Genomic DNA, 24,542 nt, shown 5'->3' with positions numbered 1-24,542 from the left:
GTGAAACCTGAAGAAATAAATAGAGTGTTACTTCCACTTTTTATGGAAAGCAAAGGAAACACAGTGCTATATGTATCTGAGATAATGTCATCAGGAAAGAAAAAGTTTCTGTTTGACCCATGATCATGTTGCCTAAATGATTAAATATACTTAAATATGATCAAACACGTAAAGAAACAAACATGAAAAATGAACAGCAGACACATTCCGTTCACCCCAAGCATCGTGCAGCACTGGGTTTTTGTGTGTAATTCCAGTATGACATTTCCACCCGGTAGTGAAGAGGGAAAAGTCCTCCAATCATAAAGTGTCCATTAGCAAGGAAGCTTGGCTCAAAGAGTCCTTGTAGAATACAGCTGGAGGCTGATATTGAGTTTGTTTGTCCATGACTAAAGACAAAGGTGTGGTAAACCAGAGTGTAAAGAAGGAGAGGGCTCATTTTCTCAGAGGCTCCGTTTACACAGAAAAGTGGGCATGGAAAGAGCCCATTTTATTCACTACCTTCATCCTTGCCTCCCTGGTATGGGTTATCATCAAGAGAATTCAGGGCATCACTGTCATTTGGCAGACAGTACTTCACCATTAAAGAATGATTCAGGATAATTTACCCAGGGATCACCTTTCAGTGACTGACTATGGATTTGTATGAAATCATTACATCAATAAAAGAAAGTTTGTTACAAGAAGGTGCTTTCCCTCAGCAATAAGATTTAATCATGTTCAGTGTATGAAGGACCATTAACAAGATATCAAACCACAGAATTTGGATTGACCACAAGAGAACTCATGTGCCTTGTCCTTCCACACTGCATGACTTGCCTCTGGGTGCAAGAAGAAGGTCAAGAGGTTGAAGACACTTAAAGAAAAGCTCAGTTTGTTCAACTCAATTCAATTCAATTTTATAGAGCGTTCTTCTCACACAGTGACACAAAGCGCTTTAAAACAGTTTCTTCTTGGAAAGAGTGCCCTCTAGTGCTGTTCATGCTGCAGTTGTCTATGTCCTCAACCATTTGTCCGGAGCGTACCCAGTAACACAGGGTGAAATGCCAAAGAGTAGGACGCCAATCCACCAGAAAGCACCCTAGTCAGGGCTCAAACCCCAGACCCGCTACACAGTAGGCACTGTTCAAGCAGGTGCCGTTATGTTTTAAAGTAGTTTTTATGCTGTTATCACCTGTTTTTTGTCCACTTGTGTATGAATTATTTCCATTTTTTCGTTATTCATTTGCGCATTATATTTTGTGTTGGATGTTTGTCGCTGCAACGGGGGGCGCGGTGGCGCAGCGGGTTGGACCGGGTCCTGCTCTCCAGTGGGTCTGGGGTTCGAGTCCTGCTTGGGGTGCCTTGTGATGGACTGGCGTCCCGTCCTGGGTGTGTCCCCTCCCTCTCTGCCCTTACGCCCTGTGTTGCCGGGTAGGCTCCGGTTTCCCGCGACCCCGTCTGGGACAAGCGGTCCTGAAAGTGCGTGTGTGTGTGTTTGTGTGTGTGTTTGTCGCTGCAGTTCATCATGTTTTGGGTAAGTTTATTTGTTGCTACTGCTTTATCCCGACCCGCATTCTTCTCGTGTAATTGTGTTGATTGATAGAAGCAATCGGTTGTGTGTTTGTGGAGTTGTCAGTTGTGTTTATTTATGTAATTGTCACGCCCAAGTCCCCACAGGAAGCAGACGCACCTGCGATGGAATAGGGAGAAAGGGCATAAATGAACTGTACCAATTGCCCCAGATCATGGAACCTCATCCGAACAAACTGCAAACCCCATCTTCACCAATCTGCTGCACATGTACAGAACCGCAGAAAGCAAGATCCCTTACCTCCTCGCATTGCTGACGGGTCTGGTGCTCCAATGGGCTATAACTGCTTGAGAGAACCACTTCGATACCACCTACAAAGGCTTTAAGAAGCACTTCAAAGTGGTGTTTGGCCACCCCCTGCTGGCCCACACCGCCAGCGATCGCTTGATGCAAATACAACAGGGGAACTGCTCAGTAGCTGACTACTCCCTCAAATTCTGGACTCTGGCAGAGTAGAACGGCTGGAACAAGGTCTCTCTCCTGGTGGGTTTCCAGCATAGGCTGAACCTTCAGATACAGGCCGAACTCCAGTACAGAGGGGAGGACTGGACCGTGGATCGGTTCAGATAGCGTTGGCTATAGAAAATCAGGCTTGCGACCAAACCCTCTGACCTGGGCTGCTCTCACCTGCCACCTCTCCCTCCGGGAAGACGTCAGAGCCTATGCAGATTGGGCATGGACGTTCTGACCCCAGAGGAGAGACAGCGCCATTTCCGGGACCACCTGTGCCTGTACTGCGGCAGTCCTGGCCACCTGGGGGAGGATCGTGTCTACGTACGTGCACTGGTGCATTCAGGAGCTGCGGGTTGCTTTATGGATATTGGCCTTGCTGAGACACCGTCTGCCCCAGCGTGCATGTGACATAACGTTAAGAGTTAGTGCGCTTGATGGGCAACCCCTAGGGACAGGGGTTGTGAAGGCCCGAATGGAACTATTATGCTTGGGGTAGGAGCATGTCATCAGGGGCAGCTCGGGTTTTTTTGTTTATGTCTCAGGATGTTCCTGTCACCCTGGGTTTCACCTTGCTGTTCCAGCATGACCCGGTGTTTTGTTGGCGCAAGGGAGAGCTTGTCGCTTGGAGCTCTCAGTGCAGTGAGAGGTGTCTGTCCCTGCCGTGCAGAGCTACTTCGGTGGAGAGCTCTGATAGCCCTCAACAGGTGGTTGTCCTGGTGGAACACCAAGACCTTCACAAGGTCTTCATTAAGGTAGCAGGCAGTGGCGCTGCCACCCCGCAGGCCATGGGATTGCACCATCGACCTCCTCCCTGGTGCTACGCCTGCCCAAGGCCGAGTATACCCTCTCTCACTGCCAGAGCAAGAGGTGATGCAGCGGTATATGACCGAAGCTTTAGGAGCGGGAATCATTTGACGGTCAACCTCCCCTGCCTCTGCCGGGTTTTTTGTTTTTTAGCAAGAAGGACGGGGGACTCTGTGTATTGATTACCAGGGCCTCAATAGTATCACGGTCAAGTATCCCCATTCTCTACCCCAATCACTGCGGCGTGCGAACAGATGCATTGGGCACAGATATTTACCAAACTCAGTCTCTGCAGTGCGCATAACCTGGTTTGGATCTGGGAGGGGGATGAGTGGAAGATGGCCTTCAGCACCACTCTAGGCCACTACGAGTATCTCATGGTGCCATTCAGCCTGGCTAACGTAACCTATGTGTTCCAATCTATTGTGAACCATGTATTGGGGGACCTGGTGAATAACTGTGTTCTCGTGTACCTGGATGACATTCTGATCTATTCCAGGTCCAAGAAAGAACATACCGTGCAGGTAAGAGAAGTACTAAAACGGCTGTTATCTCACCACCTTTTTGCGAAAGCAGAAAAGTGTTTGTTCCATCAAGAGCAGATCGTGTTCCTTGGCTTCATCCTGGACAAAGAGGGGATGACCATGGATCCAGGGAAGGTCCAAGCTGTGACTGAATGGCCCTGTCCGAAGACAGTAAAGGCCCTGCAGAGATTCCTGGCGTTTGCTAATTTCTACAGGCAGTTCATCTGGGGCTACAGTTTCATTGCCGCACCGTTCACTATTCTCACAGCAGATAAGGGCACCCATCTCACCTGGATCAAACCTATCCAGAAACACCAAGGCCAATGCTCTGTTCCTGGTACACGATGGCTCCCTGCCCTCAGATTGCCCAGAACTCATTCTACCCAGGCAAGGTGTGGTTACCCTTGTGTAAGTGCACTTCCTCCAAGACCTCCAGGAGGCCCAAGAAGCAGGACCTGGTCCCCCCGAGAAACCCGCGGGGAAGCATTACGTCCTGATGAGCCCTGCCAGTACTGGCCCATTCCTGGTCCCATGTTGCCATTGTGTTCCTTGTAGACCTCTCGCTGGCAGACGGCTCACTGTAATTGTCAGATTCTCCAAAGCATGCCATCTTATTCCTCTCCCTAAGCTCTCCACACCCATGGAGACAGCAGAACTCCCGTTCTACCATGTGTTTTGCCTTTATGGCCTACCAGAGGACATTGTCTCAGACAGACGGCCCCAGTTCACTTCCTAGGTGTCATACGTCAGGCTGTCACCCTCAGGCCAATGCGTAAGTCGAGCAGCTTTAACAAGACAGCCACTTTCTGTGTAGTTATTGCAAACACAAACAATAGCAATGGACCTGGTACTTGCCCTGGGCAGAATATGCGCACAACACACTGACCCACACGTCCATGGGGCTCTCACCTTTCCAGTGTATCCTAGGGTATCAACTCCTATTATTTCCCTGGCATCCAGGCTTGAGTGATATACCTGGAGTGGATGCCTAGTATAAGGGGAGTGCAGAGACTTGGCAAGCAGTCCGGGACCATCTTCTACAGTTCACCCGTAGGTTCAAGCAACAAGCAGATCTACATTGGCGTCCGCACTCCTTTGTGCCAAGGCAAAGAGTTTGGCTGTCAGCTAAAGATTTTAGCTGAAGCTGCCCACCAAGAAACTCAGCCCCCCGTACATAGGCCCATTCAAGGTCCTCCGCCGCGTTACCCCGGTTACATATCGGCTCCAGCTGCCTCCTCAACTACAGGTAAACCCAACTTTTCATGTATCGCTCCTGAAACCCTGTGCCACATGCCTTCAGTACGGGAACTATTTAACTCCTGCCGCAGATGAGGATAATTGCAGTATTTGCGGATTGGGAGGGTTATGGTCCTGGGGAACAGTGCTGGGTGTCAGCTCCTGTTGGATCCTGTCCTTGTCTCTGCTTTCCACAGGGAACACCCAGATTGGCCATTGCCCAGGCCCCAGGGGCATCCCCTCAAGGTCTGTAGACCTGCAGTGGATTAGGGAGAAGGGGTATAAAAGGACTGCACCAAACGCCCCAGATCGCAGAACCTCATTCAGGCAAACTGCAAACCCCACGGCAGCACATTCCTGTAATTTCTCCCATGTTCCTACCTCCTTGTTTCCTTGCCCTCCCCTCTGTGTCTCCATAGTACCCCGACCTATGGCTTTGTTTCTGGACCACGGCTTTGGATTCTCCCCAGTTTGATGTTTGCTCCTCGGCGACCTACTGCCTATTCTGTGACTATTCTATGACTATTCTATTTCACCTGCTCCTTGTCTGCCCACGCTGCCTAATAAACCATGCACCCGCATTTGGGCCGGTCACCTCTCTTCCTGCCTGCAAACATGACATTAATAGTCCATCTGTCCAAACCGCTCACCCTATATGGGGCATGGGGAACCGGAGCCTAACCCGGCACACAGGGCGTAAGGCCAGAGGGGGAGGGGATACACCCAAGATGGGACGCCAGTCCGTCGCAAGGCACCCCAAGTGGGACTCGAACTCCAGACCCACTGAAGAGCAGGACCCGGACCAACCCACTGCACCACCGCACCCCCTGACATTAATAGTACCTGCGGTTTATTAGGGCGCATGCATAGCGAAGAATTCCATTTCCCGTACTGTGATGTGGGCTCTCAGCCGGCATGAATTAGCCTGGTTTAAATAACAGCTGGTGACCCATATGTGGCAACCTCTTGGTGCGAAGACTCAGGGTGCAAAGACAAGGGAGTCTACCTGCGGGAGTCCACCAAGGGAGGCCTCTGCCACTACATGAATTCTGCCATCCTATCCTGTTCTGTGAGGGATCATGTGTCAAACATGTCGAACATCAAAGTTTTCTATGACAACCGATCTGTGCGATACCACCATCAGAAACTCAGACACTCCCGCTGCTACAGTAACCTGGTTTATCCTCGTCTGTCAAACCCTCCATGTTGCTTCAATTTCTCCATGGGACTCTGGAACTGCCAGTTTGCTGTAAGGAAGGCTGACTTCATACCAGCCTATGCCTCCCATCTCTCACTGGACCTCCTGGTTCTAACCGAAATCTGGATTACCCCAGACAACACAGCCAACCTGCAGCCGCAGCCGACTCCACTAGCTACTCTTTCTCCCACACCCTCATTCCTCCAGCAGAGGTGGAGGCACAGACCTGTTCATCTCTCACCGGTGGGAATATTCTGTTCTCTTTCTCCACCTACATGACCTGTCCTCCTTTGAATTGCATGTTGTCTCTATCACTGCCCCAAACACTCTTGTTGTGGTTATTCTTTATTGCCCTCCTGGCCCTCCCAGCTGTTTCCTGGATGACCTAGACATCTTATTGAGCTCTCTCCCAGGGCACAACACTCCGTTGATTCTCCTGGATGATCTGCATGTCGAGCACATTCATACAAGCGGCCTTCTGTCACTCCTGCAGTCCTTCGACCTCTCCCTGTCCCAGTCCCCTGGTACTCACAAAGCAGGTAATCACCTTGACCTTGTCTTTTCCTGTAACTGCGGCTGTCCTGTCCTCTCTGTTACTCCGCCGCATGTCCCAGATCACTTCTTCATTTCCTTCCAACCCTGCCTCACCACTCATCCCTTTCCTTTTTCTACACCCATTGTCACCTTCTGCTGTAACTTAAAATCTCTCTCGCCTTCCTGCCTTACCTCTGCCACGCTGTCTGCTCTCCCTTCTGCTGCACAATTCTCAGATGTATCAACAGACAATGCCACTAACATATTCCTGTCTGCCCTATCTTCCTCTGTTGACTCTCTCTGTCCACTGTCTTCCAGACCAGCACTCCCTAGTGCCACCCCATGGATGACTAATGTGTTAAAAGGACCAAACTCTGGGCTGCAGAGCAACGATGGCGGAAATCCAAGACTTTGCTTTGTTTTTCAGAGACAAAGTCAATGCGATCATGGATAAGTTCTCAGCATCAATCTGCCCTGTTCGTGCTGGACCCCTAGACCTGTGAAGTCACACTCTCTGAATTCAAGCCACTCTCAGAATCTGAAATCTCTGACCTTCTGGAATGGGAGGAAACCCACGCAGACAGGGGGAGAACATGCAAACTCCACACAGACTGAGCAGGGATCAAACCCACGTCCTCTTGCACGATCACTAAGATCATAAACTCCTGCCTTTCCTCTGGCTGCTTCCCATCCACCTTCAAAACTGCTCTCATTTCACCTCTGGCAAAGAAACCCTCTCTGGATCCTAACTCAGTCCAAAACTACAGGCCAGTCTTCCTCCTCTCCTTCCTTTCTAAAACTCCAGAACAGACAGCCTGTGATCAAGTATCTGAATTCCTCATCTGGATCCATCTTCTTGATCGATATCAGTCTGGTTTCAAAGTTAGTCACTTCATGGAGACGGCACTCCTGGCCATGTCTGATGCTCTCCAGTCGGCTAGAGTGACCTCCCTCTCCTTGGTCCTCATCCTCCTTGAGCTGTCTGCAGCATTAGACACTGTCAACCACCAAGTTCCACTCTCCTCTCTTAGTCAGCTTGGGATTAAAGGAATGACACTAAGATGGTTCGAGTCCTACCTATCTGACAGATCCTATCAAGTGGTCTCACGAGGCTTCCATTCTTCTCCTCTGCCTCTCTCAACCAGTGTCCCTTAGGGCTCAGTACTAGGTTCTTTTCTCTTCTCGATCTACACCTCCTCTCTCGGCCCTGTCATAGCCTCCCATGGATTCAAATACCACTGCTATGCTGATGATACCCAGCTCTTCCTCTCCTTTCCACCTGGAGCATCAGACATTTCTGCATGCATTGCTGCCTGCCTGTCAGACATCTCTGTCTGATCATCACCTCCAGCTCAACCCCTCCAAAGCAGAGATTCTTCACCTCCCAGCTGGCCTGTCCTCCTCTCATCAAACTGGACAACTCACTCATTTTGCCTACCTCCTCGGCAAAGAGTCTGGGAGTGACGATTGACTCAAGTCTATCTTTCTCTCAGCACATCGAAGCCACAACCTGGACCTGCCAATACGTCCTGCATAACATCTGCAGGATCCCTCCTTACCTCAGAACAGACTCTACCCAACGACTTCTCCAGGCCATGGTGACATCCCGTCTGGACTACTGCAACTCTCTGCTGTGTGGCCTTCCTGCTACTGCCATCAAAACTCTGCAGCTAATACAGAATTCTGCTGCCCGAGTTGTGTTTGACTTGCTGAATAGTTCCCATGTATCTCCTCTACTCTTTCTGTGCACTGGCTTCCTATAGCCACTCAGATCAAGTTTCAGACCCTGGTTATTGCCTACAAATGCATCAATAGAACTGTTCCCAGCCATCTGCAAGACTTGATCAACCACTACACTCCAACGAGACTGCTACGCTCTTCCACATCTGTCCGAAAGGTAAAGCACGGAGGTTCTTGGTTCTAGAAATAAACTAACTGTGCTTAAGAATCACATGTCTGCAACTATGTCTCTCTTTCTCCTAATGCAATTCACAAACTGTATTTTCTATGACATGTATGTCGCTTTGGAGAAAAGATTTTGATATATGATTTCATTTAGCTGGCACTTTTCACCAAAGCAACTGGCAGTGTTAAAATACCTAAAGTTGTTTAACCATTTATGCAACTGGGAAGCACGACTGCAGCAATTCAGGGTATGTAACTTGCTCAAGGGTACTACAGCCGGATGTGGGGATCAAACATGCGATCTTCACATCCAAAAAGAGCAGCTCTAACCACTACGCTACCAGCTGTCACTGTTTTATATATCAACTCAAAAAGTCATCTTCTGATTTGTGATACATTTTCAAAGGTTCATTAAAATGCTGTTTTGTGAATACCTGGAATGTGCTCAGGAGATGTTCACTTCACTGCAGGATAACAAGTACTAAACTTGAACTGAGCAGTCTTGGTGGAAGATATAATCTTTAATCAAGGCATGTACACAATGAGATCAATCTGAGTGAGAAATGCTGAAAACTGATACACTAAAACTATACATGGCATGTTCAAGCTTTTTAGAAAGGAAAGGGAGGAGGAGACTAGTCTGTAATCATGGGAACTGTTTGAGTTCACTGAAAGTTTTTCATTAGTCGTAAGACATGGACAGTTCTGAAGGAAGGTGGGAGGCAACCAGAGGACAATGAGGAAATAAATGAAATGAGTGAAGATGAAAAGAAGAAATGGTATGAATGCCCAACTGGTTAACAGCCAGGGGCTACAGTAAATCACAGACCAGTCAACCAGTTATGACCTTGATCATAATAAGCTGGATTTGCTGAGTAGCCTGTAGAATCACTATCCAATTTCCTTTCCTTTTGCCTTCTGCATATTGACAATGTTATCTTGGCTGCAAATGGAATGTTAACTGAAAAAATGTGAAGGTCGTCAACATACTACTTCAGTGGTGCAATGGATAGCATAATGGAAAGAGCTGCTCTCTTCGGCTCAGTTCTGTTGTGGTGTTCTTGAGAGAAGTACAGTATGTAGCCTAAACTGCTTCAATAACACACACACACACACACACACACACACACATTTTCAGAACCGCTTGTCCCTTACGGGGTCACGGGGAACCGGAGCCTACCCGGCAACACAGGGCGTAAGGCCGGAGGGGGAAGGGACACACCCAGGACGGGACGCCAGTCCGTCACAAGGCACCCCAAGCGGGACTCGAACCCCAGACCCACCGGAGAGTAGGACTGCGGTCCAACCCACTGCGCCACCGCACCCCCTCGTGCTTCAATAACAGCTGTGTGAAAATGTGAAAATCACCGTAGGCACCTTAACATTGCTGGTCACTGTGGAGAAAAGCGTCAGCTACTTGCACAACTGTAATTTTGCTCCATATAAAGGAAATAATATGACAACTGGCATACAGACAGATGTTTGGAATAAATGACAAACAACCTTTTTTCATTTTATTACTTTACCCATTAGATGCTGCTTAGTGTTTTTCTGTGGTTTCAATAAAATTATGTAGCTTTTCGGAGCAAACAAACATAACAACAACCCAAAACTAGATGCGAGAATAGCAAAGATCTCCACAGCCACTGTGAATTTTCCAGGTGAGCTCACATAGGCAGGAATAAAGGCGAGCCACACAGCGCAGAAGATCAGAATGCTGAATGTGATGTACTTTGCCTCATTAAAATTGCCCGGCAGCTTTCGAGCCAAGAAGGCCAACACAAAGCAGAGACAGGCCAGAAGCCCAATGTAGCCCAGGACCGACCAGAAAGCCCAGTCGGAACCCACGCTGCACTCCAGGATGATCTTGGATCTGCTGTACTGAGTGTTCTTGAAGGGGAAGGGAGGCGCAGCAATGAGCCACATGGAACAGATGAGGACCTGCACTAAAGTGCAAGCGAAGATGATGACCCTCTGCTGTTTGGGTCCGAGCCACTTCATGATGTTGTTGCCAGGCCTGGTGGCTGTAAAAGCTGCGAGCACCACTAGAGTCTTGCCCAGGATGCAGGAGATGCAAAGGGAGAAGGTGATGCTGAAGGCAGTGTGGCGCAGCATGCAGGACCACACTGTAGGCTCTCCGATGAACAGAAGTGCACACAGGAAGCAGAGAATGAGAGAGAGGAGGATGAAGAAGCTCAGCTCGGAGTTGTTGACCCGAACGATTGGAGTGTTCCTGTGGCGGATGAACACCAGCAGGATGGCGGCGGTGAGGCAAGCCCCCACTACAGAAATGACTGTGAGGGTCAGCCCCATTGCATCGTGGGTGAGGAACTCGACTGCTTTGGGTATGCATTCTGTTCTGGCTGTGTTGGACCAGTAATCCTCAGGACATGGTGTGCAATCTACTGAATCTGAAAATGAAGAAGTCATATAGTGAACCACTGAATCTGATAGTGACACAAAGGTGATGGTGACAAAGTGTAACGAAACACACCTGTCTGATTACTAATCTTGCCATCGTCACATGGTACACAGTCAAAGCAGCAGAGAGGCTCCCCACGACGAACAGCCTTCCTGGATCCTGGAGTACAGCTGTCACTGCACACAGACACCAGCACCTGCTCAGGAGGGAGCACAACCAGGTGTCACTGCAGACACAGAGCAGTGAGGGAACGCAGCTGGATGTTGCTGTTAAAACCCATGACATGCAGTCTGATTGACAATCTAGTGCTGTGCCAGAGAAGAGATAAGATATATTAGCAGATAAAACTTGTACATTTTTGTTCATTTTATCTACTTGCTTGCTCCTACAGGACTAAAAGTTGAAATGGCAGTGACAGACCCTTGACTAAGTGTCATTATGCACACTTACCTCTTAATGACACATTAAGAGACACAACAGAAGGTAGTGCTGCAGCACTCTGTTCTTAATGTAATGAATATAACTGTACCTCTACTCCAGGTGTGTCCACTCAGAATAAAGTCAGATTATGTTATTTTTTCAAAAATGAAATAAAATTGCTTGTGAAATCCTACTTGGTTGATTTTTAACTAATAATAATGAAGTTGATTCAGGGAAAATATAGCTGGATAGTGCAAAAGAAAAGCCCTGCAAAGGGTGGTGAAAACCTCCCAACGCATCACTGGCACACAACTACCTGCCATTGAGCTTCTTCACCATGGCAGATGTTTGCGCAGAGCACACAAAATCACCTTGGACTCCTCACTTCCAAGTCACAAACTGTTCAACCTCCTTCCATCCAGGAGGAGATACAAGGCCATTTGCAACAGAACCAGCAGGTTCTCGGCCAGTTTCTTATCTACAGTCATCACCCTAACGAGCTCTACACTACACCGTTAGGTCACTGTTGTCTCACTGACGCTTACTATTTTTTTAACTGCCTGTAATCATTATGCGGTTCTGCTCCAGCTTGTACTTCCTACGTTATTTCTATATAATAATAATTATAATTGTGAATAATAGATAATTCATAGCATTTCCTAGTTATCTTTGTGTGTGTATGTATATGCATACATATGTGTATATAATATGGATAAATGTATATATTTATATTTTATATATATATGTAGGAGGTGCGGTAGCGCAGTGGGTTGGACCGCTGTCCGGTGGGTCTGGGGTTCGAGTCCCGCTTGGGGTGCCTTGCGACGGACTGGCGTCCCGTCCTGGGTGTGTCCCCTCCCCCTCTGGTCTTACGCCCTGTGTTACCGGGTAGGCTCCGGTTCCCCGTGACCCCGTATGGGACAAGCGGTTCTGAAAATGTGTGTGTGTATGTATAATATAGATATGTATATTACCTATACACACGGTGTATTATCCTTGCTACTGCTGTACATACTCTATAGATATTTATATATATACATTACTACTGCTACCTGCTCAGTTTCTGTACATACTCTCTGTCATATTCTATTTATTTAATTGTTGTACATATATTTCTTATATTTAACTGCACTTGTTTATTTCCATAATTCCACTATTTACACTTCTGGTAGATGCTGAACTGCATTTTGTTGCTGCGTACCTGTACTATGCAATGACAATAAAGTTCTATCTATCTATCTATCTATCTATCTATCTATCTATCTATCTATCTATCTATCTATCCTCATTTTTTAATATGTCTGCTAACATGTCTGAATGAGTACGTAGAACATGTATCACAACATGTCATAATTGTGAAATTGCTTAATTGATCAAGGAGGGGCACTTACCTCCACTTCACCCTACAGAACTTGAACAGATGGTATCGCATGTACTGAAATACACAGTGTGTGCAGCTTGCCTCACTCTGGTGGCCTGTCCACACGATCTCCTCTTCCTGGATGAAGAGTTCCTTCCCAGCATCCTTTGAGCCATCAAACATCCCCACTTTGACAAAATCAGTATTCCCTGCTGCACCTCGCTGCCAGTTGATCAGATCATATGATGAAATTGCATCTCCTTTCTCATTGAAATTCACCTTTTCTTGTAAAATAGTGAAGGAGACCTCTTGAAGATACTGCTGAAGCTTATGAATGACAAAAATGGATAATGGCAATCTGTGCAACTAATCTGCATCTAAGTAAAATATGTGCTGAACTTGTAAAATTTTTTGGTACCTAAATGGCTGCCACCTTATATATTTCTCATAGAAATATTATCACATGAGGAAGTATAATATCAATCTCAACATGAGAAATGTGTAAAATTTTACCTCCCATGGGTAAATATTTGTAGTATTGGCACATGAGGAGTTTTGGAAAGGCTCTCTCCCAGGCTCACAGTTAATGAGGTTGTGCAGAGAGTGAGCGATGGCATACACAGCTTTATACACATTGTAGGTCACGCGAAGGTTGGAGGTGTTCAGATAGCCAGAATGCTGCTCCCGAATAGGTTCCTCACCTGTGCAGGTGGGCAGTTGGGTGGAGTTCTGGCTTGTGCTGCTGAGGAGATTTAGAGAGCAACCATATAAAGCTGCCCACAACTCCTGCACCATGGTGTGATTGGGATACCTTAATGGGTTCACAGTGAGCAGGTAGTTTTTGAGACCAGGAACTTTTCCTTGGCGGATGGCAAAGCCAATGGTTCCAACCATAAAAGGGTAACTGCTTGCTAAGACAGAGGCCGTAACCCAGGCTTCACTGGCAATCCACTGAATACCGGTGATGTTCAAATCCATGTATTCCTTTAGCAAGGGGTACAACTCCCCCTCACCAGCAAAGTTAATGACAACCTTTGCCGTGGATTGCTTCATCACTCTGAGAATTTCATGGATTCTTTTCTGGTCGTATACTTTGGGTATCATTTCATAGTAGGCCAGACAAACGCCAATGTTTCTGAATTCTCTCAACAGTCCTTGTAATGCGTATCTGCCATAGTCATCATCTTCAGTGACGATACCAACCCATTTCCATCCAAATCTCTGCAAGAGCTGGGCAATTGCTTTCACCTGGAAATCATCACTTGGAACAACTCTGAAGAATGTTGGGTATTGTTTCCTGTCACTGAGACAGGAGCATGTAGAAAAGTAGCTTATCTGAAAAATTGTTGAAAAACATCAATGCTAGCAGTAATAACAATCGTGCCTTTTGCAACTGAGAAGTGTGAGAACAATTTGATGCTTATAGAAAATTTAGTATTTCCTTTGACAAAACCATCAGTGTCATACATGCCCTGCTTTACTATTTCATATATTTACCACTTCTTTTTTGTGTTTTGGTCTGTTGCAGTGTCAGTTTTCTTTGTTTACATTTACACTTATTTATTTAGCAGACACTGTTCTCCAAAGCGACTTCCAATGGAAACTATGTAGTGTCACCAGCCCACACACCTTATTCACCAAGGTGATTTACACTGCTAGATACACTACTTACAATGGGTTACACATCCATGCATCAGTGAAACTGTTATGAGTCATATATTATTTTAGATTCGTTTTTAAATAAACGCAGCAAAAGTGTTTGAAATCTAACAGAATATTTTTAAAGAAAAGGTAATCTTACACTCCACTAGTAACAAATGACATAGCGTTTTTATTTTAATTATTGCCCCCTTTTAAACATATTAATTTTAGCACTAATACATTTGCATTTCTTTTAAAATGTATTGTATAATTATACTCCAAAATAAGATGAATTGAACTATGTGACAGAGTTGCCTTGTTTTGTTTCTGAAGCAGTTGTACTTTAATAATTTTTTACGACATTAAAATAAATTCATACACTATTTCCCCTATGTTTGGAAGTTAGCATGTGGTACACTTACCATTGGAATTCTGAAGGGCTGCAGGGTATTAGAGGCAACAACAGATTGAGATGATCCAGAATCTCCAATTACAGCCAGAAGTGGAGCTGCAGCAAAGCACATGGCATTCTGAGTTTCTTCTGGTCCATTCAGCACACCCAGAACTGCCCGCTGTGCTGCTACATGAGTTGCACAGGAGTCATAGATCTTGTACCCCAGTGTGAAGTTTGGCAACAGGTTCTGGTTCTTGTTGATTTCTTCTATTGCAAATCTCATGGCCTGGGCCCATCGGAAAGCCCTAGGGTCAAATCTGAAGAGACACCAACACTGGAGTATTAGATACAATTTACTTGGAAAGGAAAAGAAACCAGGATCTATATGGATCTGTGATACCATCACCAGGAAGAAAAAAAGTTTGTGTTTGAACTATGATCAGGTTGCTTAAATGTTAAAGTTAACTACAATAAATCCAACATGGAAACTGAGGAAACTAAAAATTGAAAAGTAGACACAATCAGTTCACCCAAAGCACTGGGGAGCAGTTGGTTTGTGCATGTAATTCCAGTATAACATCTCCACCCTGTAGTGCATCGGGAAAAGTCCTCCAATCATGAAGTGTCCATTAGCAAGGAAACTCGGCTCAAAGTGACCCTGCAGAAAGCAGCTGGAGGCTGATATGGGGTTTGTTTGCCCAGGAACAAAGACAGAGTCAAGGTAAAACAGGATCCAGTAAAACAGATGAGTCATCTTCTGATAGGCTGGTTTCAAAGTGAAGAGAGGCTAAGGAAGGAGCCCTTTTTATTTACCATCTTTTCATTACCTCATCTGTCTCTCTGGGATAAAATGTTGTCAAAGGATTTCAAGGCATCATCCTCATCAGACTGACAGTTAATGAAAGATGTATATAATTAATCTTGCTATCAATTTTGAGTAACCTTATGAAGAACGTGCCACAGGGATATAGAGCCTAGGGAATAAAGGGAGTTAAATATTGGCTTACATCTGAAAAAATTGAAAAAAAAAAAAGAAATCTGGTAAAATTATAGTCCTGAGGTCTTCAATTTTGAATTCACTTATGTAAATTGTAGTTGTACAGAAGAACTAATGTGTCTTCCCCACCCATTCTTGGAAGACTTTGCCAGTGAGTGGAAGAGACAGGAGGAGCAACATCCATCCTCTAGTGCTAACGTAATGGCCAGTAGCTCCCTATTTTCGATGTCATAATTGCACTCAGTGAGTGACAGTTTATGAGAGAAGTCTGCATAAGGATGGAGCTTTGCAGGGGTGCCCTGTCTCTGGGGCAGAACCGCTCCGATGCCTTCAGTCGAAGCATCTACTTTGACAACGAAAAACAGCGAGGGATCAGGGTGCCAGAGCACTGGGATGGTTGTAAACTGTTATTTAAGCTCCTGGAATACGTTCAATGGGATGGGTCAAACGGGGCCAATATAGTACTGCACAAACTTTGGCTGGGTCCATTGCCAGTGTGTCCGAGCCAAGGATGAAGCCCAGGAAGGCCACGCACTCCTGGTAAAAGAGGCATTTCTCTCCCTTAACAAAGAGATTAATTTCCAATAGATATCATAGGACCTGACGTACGTGCTCCACATGCTTGGCCATAGAACGTGAGAATACCAGTATGTCATCCAGAATGCACTTGTTCACCAAACCCCCAACACATGGTTCACAAAAGCCTGGAAAATGTTGGGAGCATTAGCTATCCCGAATTGCATCATCAAAAGTTCATAGAGACCCAGGGCAGTGCTAAATGCTGCTTTTCACTTGTCACCCTCGCAAGTGTGGTTCAGATTATATGCACTATTTAGGTCCAACCTGGTGAAAGCCTGCACCCCATGGACCTGTTCCAATGCCACCGTGATAACGGCAAGAGATGGGAGTGTTTTATTCTGATTTCATTAAGACCACGATAGTCTATACAAGGACACAGCCCATCGTCCTTATTACCTAAAAAAAATTAGCCTGCAAAGGCTGGTGAGGTAGATAGTCTGATAATGCCTGAGACTAGGGCCTCAGCTATATTCTCCTTTATGGCCCTCTGCTCAGGTACTGACAATGGATATATATTGCCTCTTGTAGGGGAGGTTCCCGGCAGGAGGTCAATGGCACAGTCCCATGGCCAATGTGCGGACAGGGCAGATGCTCTGGCCTTACTAAAAACCTCTGCGAGGTCTTTGCACTCTGTTAGCTCAGCCGGAGGCTATGCAGACCCAGGGCTCTCGATGGCGGTAGCTCTACAGGGTCCGGACAAGCAGGAGGAAGCACACTGCTCTTCCCAAGAAACCAGCTCTTCCATCCTCCAGGTGAATACTGGGTCATGTTGGGCCAGCCAGGTGTACACCAAGATAACTGTGTTGTCAGGCCATGCAAGAAAGAAAAAGGAGAGGGTATCCCTGTGCCAAGCTCCTTCCTGAAGTCCTAGTGCCTCTGTGCGGGACTCCACTACATCCTTTCGCAGTGGATGCCCATCAAATGCACTGACTTGTAACACTACGTCACATCCTCTGGATGGAACGCTGTGTGAGCTAGCAAAAGTAGTTTCCATGGAGCTACTGGCAGCCTCAGAATCTATAAATGCGTATGCGGTTATCTGGTTGACTCCTTCTCCCCATGACAGGACATTCAGAATGGTGACCTGTGAGGCCAGATGGAGGGGTCACTCACTGGGGGCTATGTTTGGGGGGCTCCTGTGAGTGGCTTTTAAGAGCAAGTTGCCTGGAAATGGCTGGAACAGCTGCACGAGACGCAAAGGCCCTCTCAAAATGACACTTTTGACAGCCGCTGTCTCTTGGTGGGGGTCAGGAGCCCTTGGCCGACCTGCATGGATTCTATTGTGTTGAAAACTCAAGGTTCAGGGTCCCTTGAGAGCAGCCAGGGGAGTCAAAGATGTTCACTGGCCAGGTTGTCTAGGGTAATGGTGTCCTCTATACTGGTCCAGGGTCCATTCTTCATCCCGGTAGGCTTGCTCAACTTGGATTTGGGGATTCAGAGCCTGCTGGAAGCACACTTGCTGTGCTGCTGTGTTCCACTGCGTCGCTGTGGTGAGGGTGTGGCACTGCAGGGCATATTCAGAGACAGTCCGGTTGCCCTGTCACAGGGTCAGCAAATGACTGTTGGTTGTTTTACAGGTAGCCGAGTGGTTGAAGACGGTCTCAAATTGCTTCTTGAATTGTCCATACGAGGCAGGTCTGCAATGTCTCTTAATTGCCATAGCCCAGTCAAGGGTGGGGCCAGTCAATAGTGACACCAGATAGGTCATACAGCTGGAATCAGCATGGTAGATATGCAGTAGGCTCAAGTAAACCAGCTTACATTGCAGCAAGAAACTGCAGCAATTCTCTGGATTGCCATTGTAGGGCATGGGTGTGACGAGCCGCGGGGTCTGTCGCTGGGACTAGGACGCTGCCTGATGATGATGTAGGTTTTGGCACGGGAGTGGGCTCTGTATCGGTCTCCGAATCTCACTGATGACAGATCAAACTTAAGACCTATCGAATGAAGTCTGACAGTTGTCGCAGTGTCTGCTTGTGAGATCCGAGGAACGCTCCTTGAGGAGACATAGCCTGCTGCAGTTGTTTGATCTCTGCTGAGTCCATGTTAAAGGTGGAATCTTCTGTCATGGTGAACAGAAGACACAAAGGAGGCTGGACCCAAGTGCAGGATCGTTTATTCAGTACCAGGGGATTAGGCTTGTTCTCGTGGTCGGTAACAGGCAAATGGTCAGTCAATCGGCGAACTTTAATATAAATGGAGAGGTGTGGATCTCATGTCATGGTCAAGGGACAAGGTGAGCAGCCAAAACCAAGGATATGAGGAACAAGACTTGAAACTTCCTTGCCCCTGATCCTAGAAGGACAAGTGAGCAAGAAAATGGATGGATGGATGGATGGATGGATGGATGGATTTGGGATAAGCAAAGCAAGGTAGGTCTGAGAGTGCAGAGGGGATGGTTATCTCAAGTAAGATTCCACAATGGGGAAGTGGTAGAGTGGTGCTTTTTATAGCCAGGTGCTCAAACTAAGGCCAGGTGGTTAGCTTCTGGCTGAGATACAGGTGTGGTCATGACAGGCGGACAGTACTTCACTCTTAAAGAATGATTCACAATAATTTACCTAGCTATGACTGTTCAGTGACTGACTATGGATTTGTATGAAATCAAAGTTCTGGAGGTAGGGAACCTTTTCAGAGGGTAAAATTTCATATATTTTGCTTTGAATTCTATACTGTTAACATCAATAAAAAAGTTTGTTACAAAGAAGGTGCTTTTCGTCAGAAATAACATTCAATCACGTCCAGTGTGTTAAGGACCACTAACAAGATACCAAACCACAGAATTTGGCTTCACCACTAGGGAACTCATGTGCCTTGTCCTTCCACACTGGATGACTTTGCCACTGGATGCAAGAAGAAGGTCAAGAGGTTCAAGATGCTCAAAGAAAAGCTCAGTTTGTTCTTTGAAAGAGTGCCCTCTAGTGCTGTTCATGCAGTTGCCGATATGTTTTAAAGCAATGTAACGACCCGCGTTACTGTTTTAGCGGGAAATGTGTTTTATTGTTATTGGTTAGCGTTTGGTGACGCACGGTGAATAAAAGGAGGTGTTTGCATCTTCCTGGGGGAGAATGAGGAGAGAGCCTGGGGGCTTAAGCAGGCTAGGAAGGCTGGCTGGAGGCACTGGTCCTGAAGGAAACGGGGTCCTCGTACCGAGAGCATCATTTCCCTGGTGCTGGTGTTCAAATAAATTGTTCGTAATGAACGCTGTCCTTCTTCGCCCCATCCAAACCCATGGCGCTGTGTGCCACAGTAGTTTTTCTGCTGTTACTACCTGTTTTTGTTCACTTTTGTTTGAATCGTTTGATATATCAACTCCAAAAGTCATCATCTGATTCGTGATACATTTTCAAAGGTTCATTAAAATGATTTTTTGTGAATACCTGAAATGTACTCAGGAGATGTTCACTTCACTGCAGGATAACAAGTACTAAACTTGAACTGAGCCATTTTCAAAGTTGCCGTACACTACAGCAAACTGGAAAGGTCTTAAAACTGCAAGGAGAGCAGTCTTGGTGGAAGATATAATCTTTAATCAAGGCATGTACACAATGAGATCAATCTGAGTGAGAAATGCTGAAAACTGATACACTAAAACTATACATGGCATGTTCAAGCTTTTTAGAAAGGAAAGGGAGGAGGAGACTAGTCTGTAATCATGGGAACTGTTTGAGTTCACTGAAAGTTTTTCATTAGTCGTAAGACATGGACAGTTCTGAAGGAAGGTGGGAGGCAACCAGAGGACAATGAGGAAATAAATGAAATGAGTGAAGATGAAAAGAAGAAATGGTATGAATGCCCAACTGGTTAACAGCCAGGGGCTACAGTAAATCACAGACCAGTCAACCAGTTATGACCTTGATCATAATAAGCTGGATTTGCTGAGTAGCCTGTAGAATCACTATCCAATTTCCTTTCCTTTTGCCTTCTGCATATTGACAATGTTATCTTGGCTGCAAATGGAATGTTAACTGAAAAAATGTGAAGGTCGTCAACATACTACTTCAGTGGTGCAATGGATAGCATAATGGAAAGAGCTGCTCTCTTCGGCTCAGTTCTGTTGTGGTGTTCTTGAGAGAAGTACAGTATGTAGCCTAAACTGCTTCAATAACAGCTGTGTGAAAATGTGAAAATCACCGTAGGCACCTTAACATTGCTGGTCACTGTAGGCACCTTAACATTGCTGGTCACTGTGGAGAAAAGCGTCAGCTACTTGCACAACTGTAATTTTGCTCCATATAAAGGAAATAATATGACAACTGGCATACAGACAGATGTTTGGAATAAATGACAAACAACCTTTTTTCATTTTATTACTTTACCCATTAGATGCTGCTTACTGTTTTTCTGTGGTTTCAATAAAATTATGTAGCATTTAGGGGCAAACAAACATAACAACAACCCAAAACTAGATGCGAGAATAGCAAAAATCTCCACAGCCACTGTGAATTTTCCAGGTGAGCTCACATAGGCAGGAATAAAGGCGAGCCACACAGCGCAGAAGATCAGCATGCTGAATGTGATGTACTTTGCCTCATTAAAATTGCCCGGCAGCTTTCGAGCCAAGAAGGCCAACACAAAGCAGAGACAGGCCAGAAGCCCAATGTAGCCCAGGACCGACCAGAAAGCCCAGTCGGAACCCACGCTGCACTCCAGGATGATCTTGGATCTGCTGTACTGAGTGTTCTTGAAGGGGAAGGGAGGCGCAGCAATGAGCCACACGGAACAGATGAGGACCTGCACTAAAGTGCAAGCGAAGATGATGACCCTCTGCTGTTTGGGTCCGAGCCACTTCATGATGTTGTTGCCAGGCCTGGTGGCTGTAAAAGCTGCGAGCACCACTAGAGTCTTGCCCAGGATGCAGGAGATGCAAAGGGAGAAGGTGATGCTGAAGGCAGTGTGGCGCAGCATGCAGGACCACACTGTAGGCTCTCCGATGAACAGAAGTGCACACAGGAAGCAGAGAATGAGAGAGAGGAGGATGAAGAAGCTCAGCTCGGAGTTGTTGACCCGAACGATTGGAGTGTTCCTGTGGCGGATGAACACCAGCAGGATGGCGGCGGTGAGGCAAGCCCCCACTACAGAAATGACTGTGAGGGTCAGCCCCATTGCATCGTGGGTGAGGAACTCGACTGCTTTGGGTATGCATTCTGTTCTGGCTGTGTTGGACCAGTAATCCTCAGGACATGGTGTGCAATCTACTGAATCTGAAAATGAAGAAGTCATATAGTGAACCACTGAATCTGATAGTGACACAAAGGTGATGGTGACAAAGTGTAACGAAACACACCTGTCTGATTACTAATCTTGCCATCGTCACATGGTACACAGTCAAAGCAGCAGAGAGGCTCCCCACGACGAACAGCCTTCCTGGATCCTGGAGTACAGCTGTCACTGCACACAGACACCAGCACCTGCTCAGGAGGGAGCACAACCAGGTGTCACTGCAGACACAGAGCAGTGAGGGAACGCAGCTGGATGTTGCTGTTAAAACCCATGACATGCAGTCTGATTGACAATCTAGTGCTGTGCCAGAGAAGAGATAAGATATATTAGCAGATAAAACTTGTACATTTTTGTTCATTTTATCTACTTGCTTGCTCCTACAGGACTAAAAGTTGAAATGGCAGTGACAGAGACATTCTGAATAATTTTACGAGTGTAACTTTAGTCAGTCAATCTTCTTTAATGAGTTATAGATAAAGATGAACATTCAAGCAGTATAAGTTGTGTACATGGTTCCTTGGTATGAATTTTGTGGCGTTTATTGCAAATACTAAAATACACACTGGCTGCATCTTGCCTGACTCTTATTGCCTGTCCACACAATTGCGTCCTCCTTGATGAAGAGCTCCTTCCCAGCATCCTTTGCTCCATCAAACATTCCCACATTTATAAACTGAATTTTTCCTGACGTATCCCTCTGCCAATTGATTAAATCGTATGATGGAACCGAGTCCCCTTTTTCATCAAAGTTCACCTCTTCTCCGGAAATTATGAAGGACACTTCCTGGAGATACTGCTGCATCTTTGAAAAAAGGAATGCCTGTTATAATTATATCAACAGAAGCACATACTGGCAGAAGTTTGCAGTGCTCAGAATAAATGGCATTTTCACTGATAATACATACAGTAGACCCACCTGCCATGGATAAAGGTTAGCTGGGTCAGCACATGAAGAGTTTTGAAAAGGCCCCTTGCCAGGCTCACAGCTGATCAAATTGTGGAGGGAGTATGCAATGGCATACACAGCTTTATACACACAGTAAGACAGCCGTAAATTGGAGGTGTCTACATACACTGTGTCCAAGAGGGGCTCCTGACCTGTGCAGGCAGGCAGCTGTGGGAAGTTTTGGCTTGTGCCGTTGGGTGTCTGGAGAAAGCAGCCGTACAAAACCCCCCACAACTCCTGCACCAAGGCGTTTTTGGGATGTCTAAGTGGGTTTACAGTCAGGAGGTAGTCTTTCAGACCAGGGATCTTTCCTTGGCGTACAGAAAAGCCAATGGTGCCACCCAGAAATGGGTAGAAGTGACTGCCTGTGAATATGGAGGCTGTAACCCAGGCTTCACTGGCAATCCACTGAATACCGGTGATGTTCTGATCCATGTATTCCTTTAGTAAAGGGTACAACTCCCCCTCACCTGCAAAGGCGATGACAACCTTTGCTGTGGATTGCTTCATCACTCTGAGAATTTCATGGATTCTTCTCTGATTGTATACTTTGGGTATCATTTCATAGTAGGCCAAACAAACCCCAATGTTTCTGAACTCTCTCAACAGTCCTTGTAATGCATATCGGCCATAGTCATCATCTTCAGCGATCATGCCAACCCATTTCCAACCAAATTGCAGCAAGAGCCGTGTAATTGCTTTCACTTGGTAATCATCACTGGGAATAACTCTGAAAAACGTTGGGTATTTCTTCCTGTCACTGAGGCAGGAGCATGTCGAAAAATAGCTGATCTGAAAATGAGTAAAAATGATGTACATGCGTACCTGCTGGTTGCTCTACAGTACAGTAACAATTAGACAATATTTTCAACTGGAATTAAGAATAATTCCGTTTATTTATGAATTTGGCTGTGATCAAGCTATAAGTAATATAAATATGATTTTAAAGGAAGATTTAACTTGGAACATTAATGCAGTGTTACAGACGTTTGCAATCTGCAAAACATTATTTCTATTGTTTTGTAGTATGCATCATGTAATTTAATTATCCACTCACTCTAACATTAATGTGCTTTATGTTGAACTGCATTAGAATGCTATTTGTAACACTGATGCAATAAGCTGAACTGAACAAAGTGACAGAAAGATAAACCCAAATACAGTGATTGCTCCATTATTAAAATCCTTGCTTGAAAAAATACCCAGCTGTTAATGGTTGAGATGACAGACACACAGTAGAAAAGTGAACGGTATTGTGTAGCTCACTTACCATTGGGATTCTGAAGGGCTGCAGAGTGCCCGAGACAACAATGGACTGAGATGACCCAGAATCTCCAATTACAACCAGAAGAGGTGCTGTACCTGAGCACATGGCACTCTGAGCTTCTTCTGGTCCATTCAGCGCTGCTAGAATTGCTCTCTGCCCTCCCACATGAGTTGCGCAGGAGTCATAGATCTCGTAACCTAAAGTGAAGTTGGGCAACAGGTTCCGGTTCTGATTAATCTCCTCTACTGCAAATCTCATGGTCTGTGCCCAGCGAAAAGCCCTGGGGTCAAACCTGAAGAAATAAATAGAGTGTTACTTCCACTTTTTATGGAAAGCAAAGGAAACACAGTGCTATATGTATCTGAGATAATGTCATCAGGAAAGAAAAAGTTTCTGTTTGACCCATGATCATGTTGCCTAAATGATTAAATATACTTAAATATGATCAAACACGTAAAGAAACAAACATGAAAAATGAACAGCAGACACATTCCGTTCACCCCAAGCATCGTGCAGCACTGGGTTTTTGTGTGTAATTCCAGTATGACATTTCCACCCGGTAGTGAAGAGGGAAAAGTCCTCCAATCATAAAGTGTCCATTAGCAAGGAAGCTTGGCTCAAAGAGTCCTTGTAGAATACAGCTGGAGGCTGATATTGAGTTTGTTTGTCCATGACTAAAGACAAAGGTGTGGTAAACCAGAGTGTAAAGAAGGAGAGGGCTCATTTTCTCAGAGGCTCCGTTTACACAGAAAAGTGGGCATGGAAAGAGCCCATTTTATTCACTACCTTCATCCTTGCCTCCCTGGTATGGGTTATCATCAAGAGAATTCAGGGCATCACTGTCATTTGGCAGACAGTACTTCACCATTAAAGAATGATTCAGGATAATTTACCCAGGGATCACCTTTCAGTGACTGACTATGGATTTGTATGAAATCATTACATCAATAAAAGAAAGTTTGTTACAAGAAGGTGCTTTCCCTCAGCAATAAGATTTAATCATGTTCAGTGTATGAAGGACCATTAACAAGATATCAAACCACAGAATTTGGATTGACCACAAGAG

General features: G+C 45.8%; 2 protein-coding genes across 2 annotated transcripts; both read right to left on the bottom strand.

The window, feature by feature from the left end:
* Positions 1–9,736: 9,736 nt before the first annotated feature.
* Positions 9,737–15,143, bottom strand: LOC114911658 (extracellular calcium-sensing receptor-like). The gene is made up of 6 exons (XM_029255723.1): positions 14,995–15,143; positions 14,493–14,781; positions 12,943–13,764; positions 12,532–12,756; positions 10,722–10,845; positions 9,737–10,638 (listed from the first exon to the last, which is right to left on the bottom strand). Exons 1-6 carry the CDS (start codon positions 15,081–15,083, stop codon positions 9,737–9,739), a joined length of 2,451 nt encoding a protein of 816 aa, XP_029111556.1. The 5' UTR covers positions 15,084–15,143.
* A 5,199-nt stretch (positions 15,144–20,342) lies between these two features.
* LOC114911653 (extracellular calcium-sensing receptor-like) lies at positions 20,343–23,761 on the bottom strand. Its single transcript, XM_029255703.1, has 5 exons — positions 23,480–23,761; positions 22,180–23,001; positions 21,841–22,065; positions 21,319–21,451; positions 20,343–21,235 (listed from the first exon to the last, which is right to left on the bottom strand). Exons 1-5 carry the CDS (start codon positions 23,732–23,734, stop codon positions 20,343–20,345), a joined length of 2,328 nt encoding a protein of 775 aa, XP_029111536.1. The 5' UTR covers positions 23,735–23,761.
* Between the last annotated feature and the right edge of the window lie 781 nt (positions 23,762–24,542).

This window comes from Scleropages formosus, chromosome 10 (genome assembly GCF_900964775.1).
Source record: "Scleropages formosus chromosome 10, fSclFor1.1, whole genome shotgun sequence".
NCBI classification, from domain to species: Eukaryota; Metazoa; Chordata; class Actinopteri; order Osteoglossiformes; family Osteoglossidae; genus Scleropages; species Scleropages formosus.
The sequence above is the reverse complement of the archived record's forward strand: the minus strand, read 5'-3'. Positions and strand labels throughout refer to the sequence as shown.

Coding starts and splice junctions, on each gene's coding strand:
- LOC114911653 (XM_029255703.1), bottom strand. CDS start 23,734: ATGAGATTTGCAGTAGAGGAGATTAATCAGAACCGGAACCTGTTGCCC. Junction 21,452..21,840: donor GGACAGGCAATAAGAGTCAG/GCAAGATGCAGC, acceptor CCTCCTGAGCAG/GTGCTGGTGTCTGTGTGCAG. Junction 21,236..21,318: donor TAATCAGACAGGTGTGTTTC/GTTACACTTTGT, acceptor CAGATTCAGTAG/ATTGCACACCATGTCCTGAG.
- LOC114911658 (XM_029255723.1), bottom strand. CDS start 15,083: ATGATTGGAGGACTTTTCCCGATGCACTACAGGGTGGAGATGTTATAC. Junction 12,757..12,942: donor CAAATATTTACCCATGGGAG/GTAAAATTTTAC, acceptor GTCATTCATAAG/CTTCAGCAGTATCTTCAAGA. Junction 10,639..10,721: donor CAAGATTAGTAATCAGACAG/GTGTGTTTCGTT, acceptor CTTCATTTTCAG/ATTCAGTAGATTGCACACCA.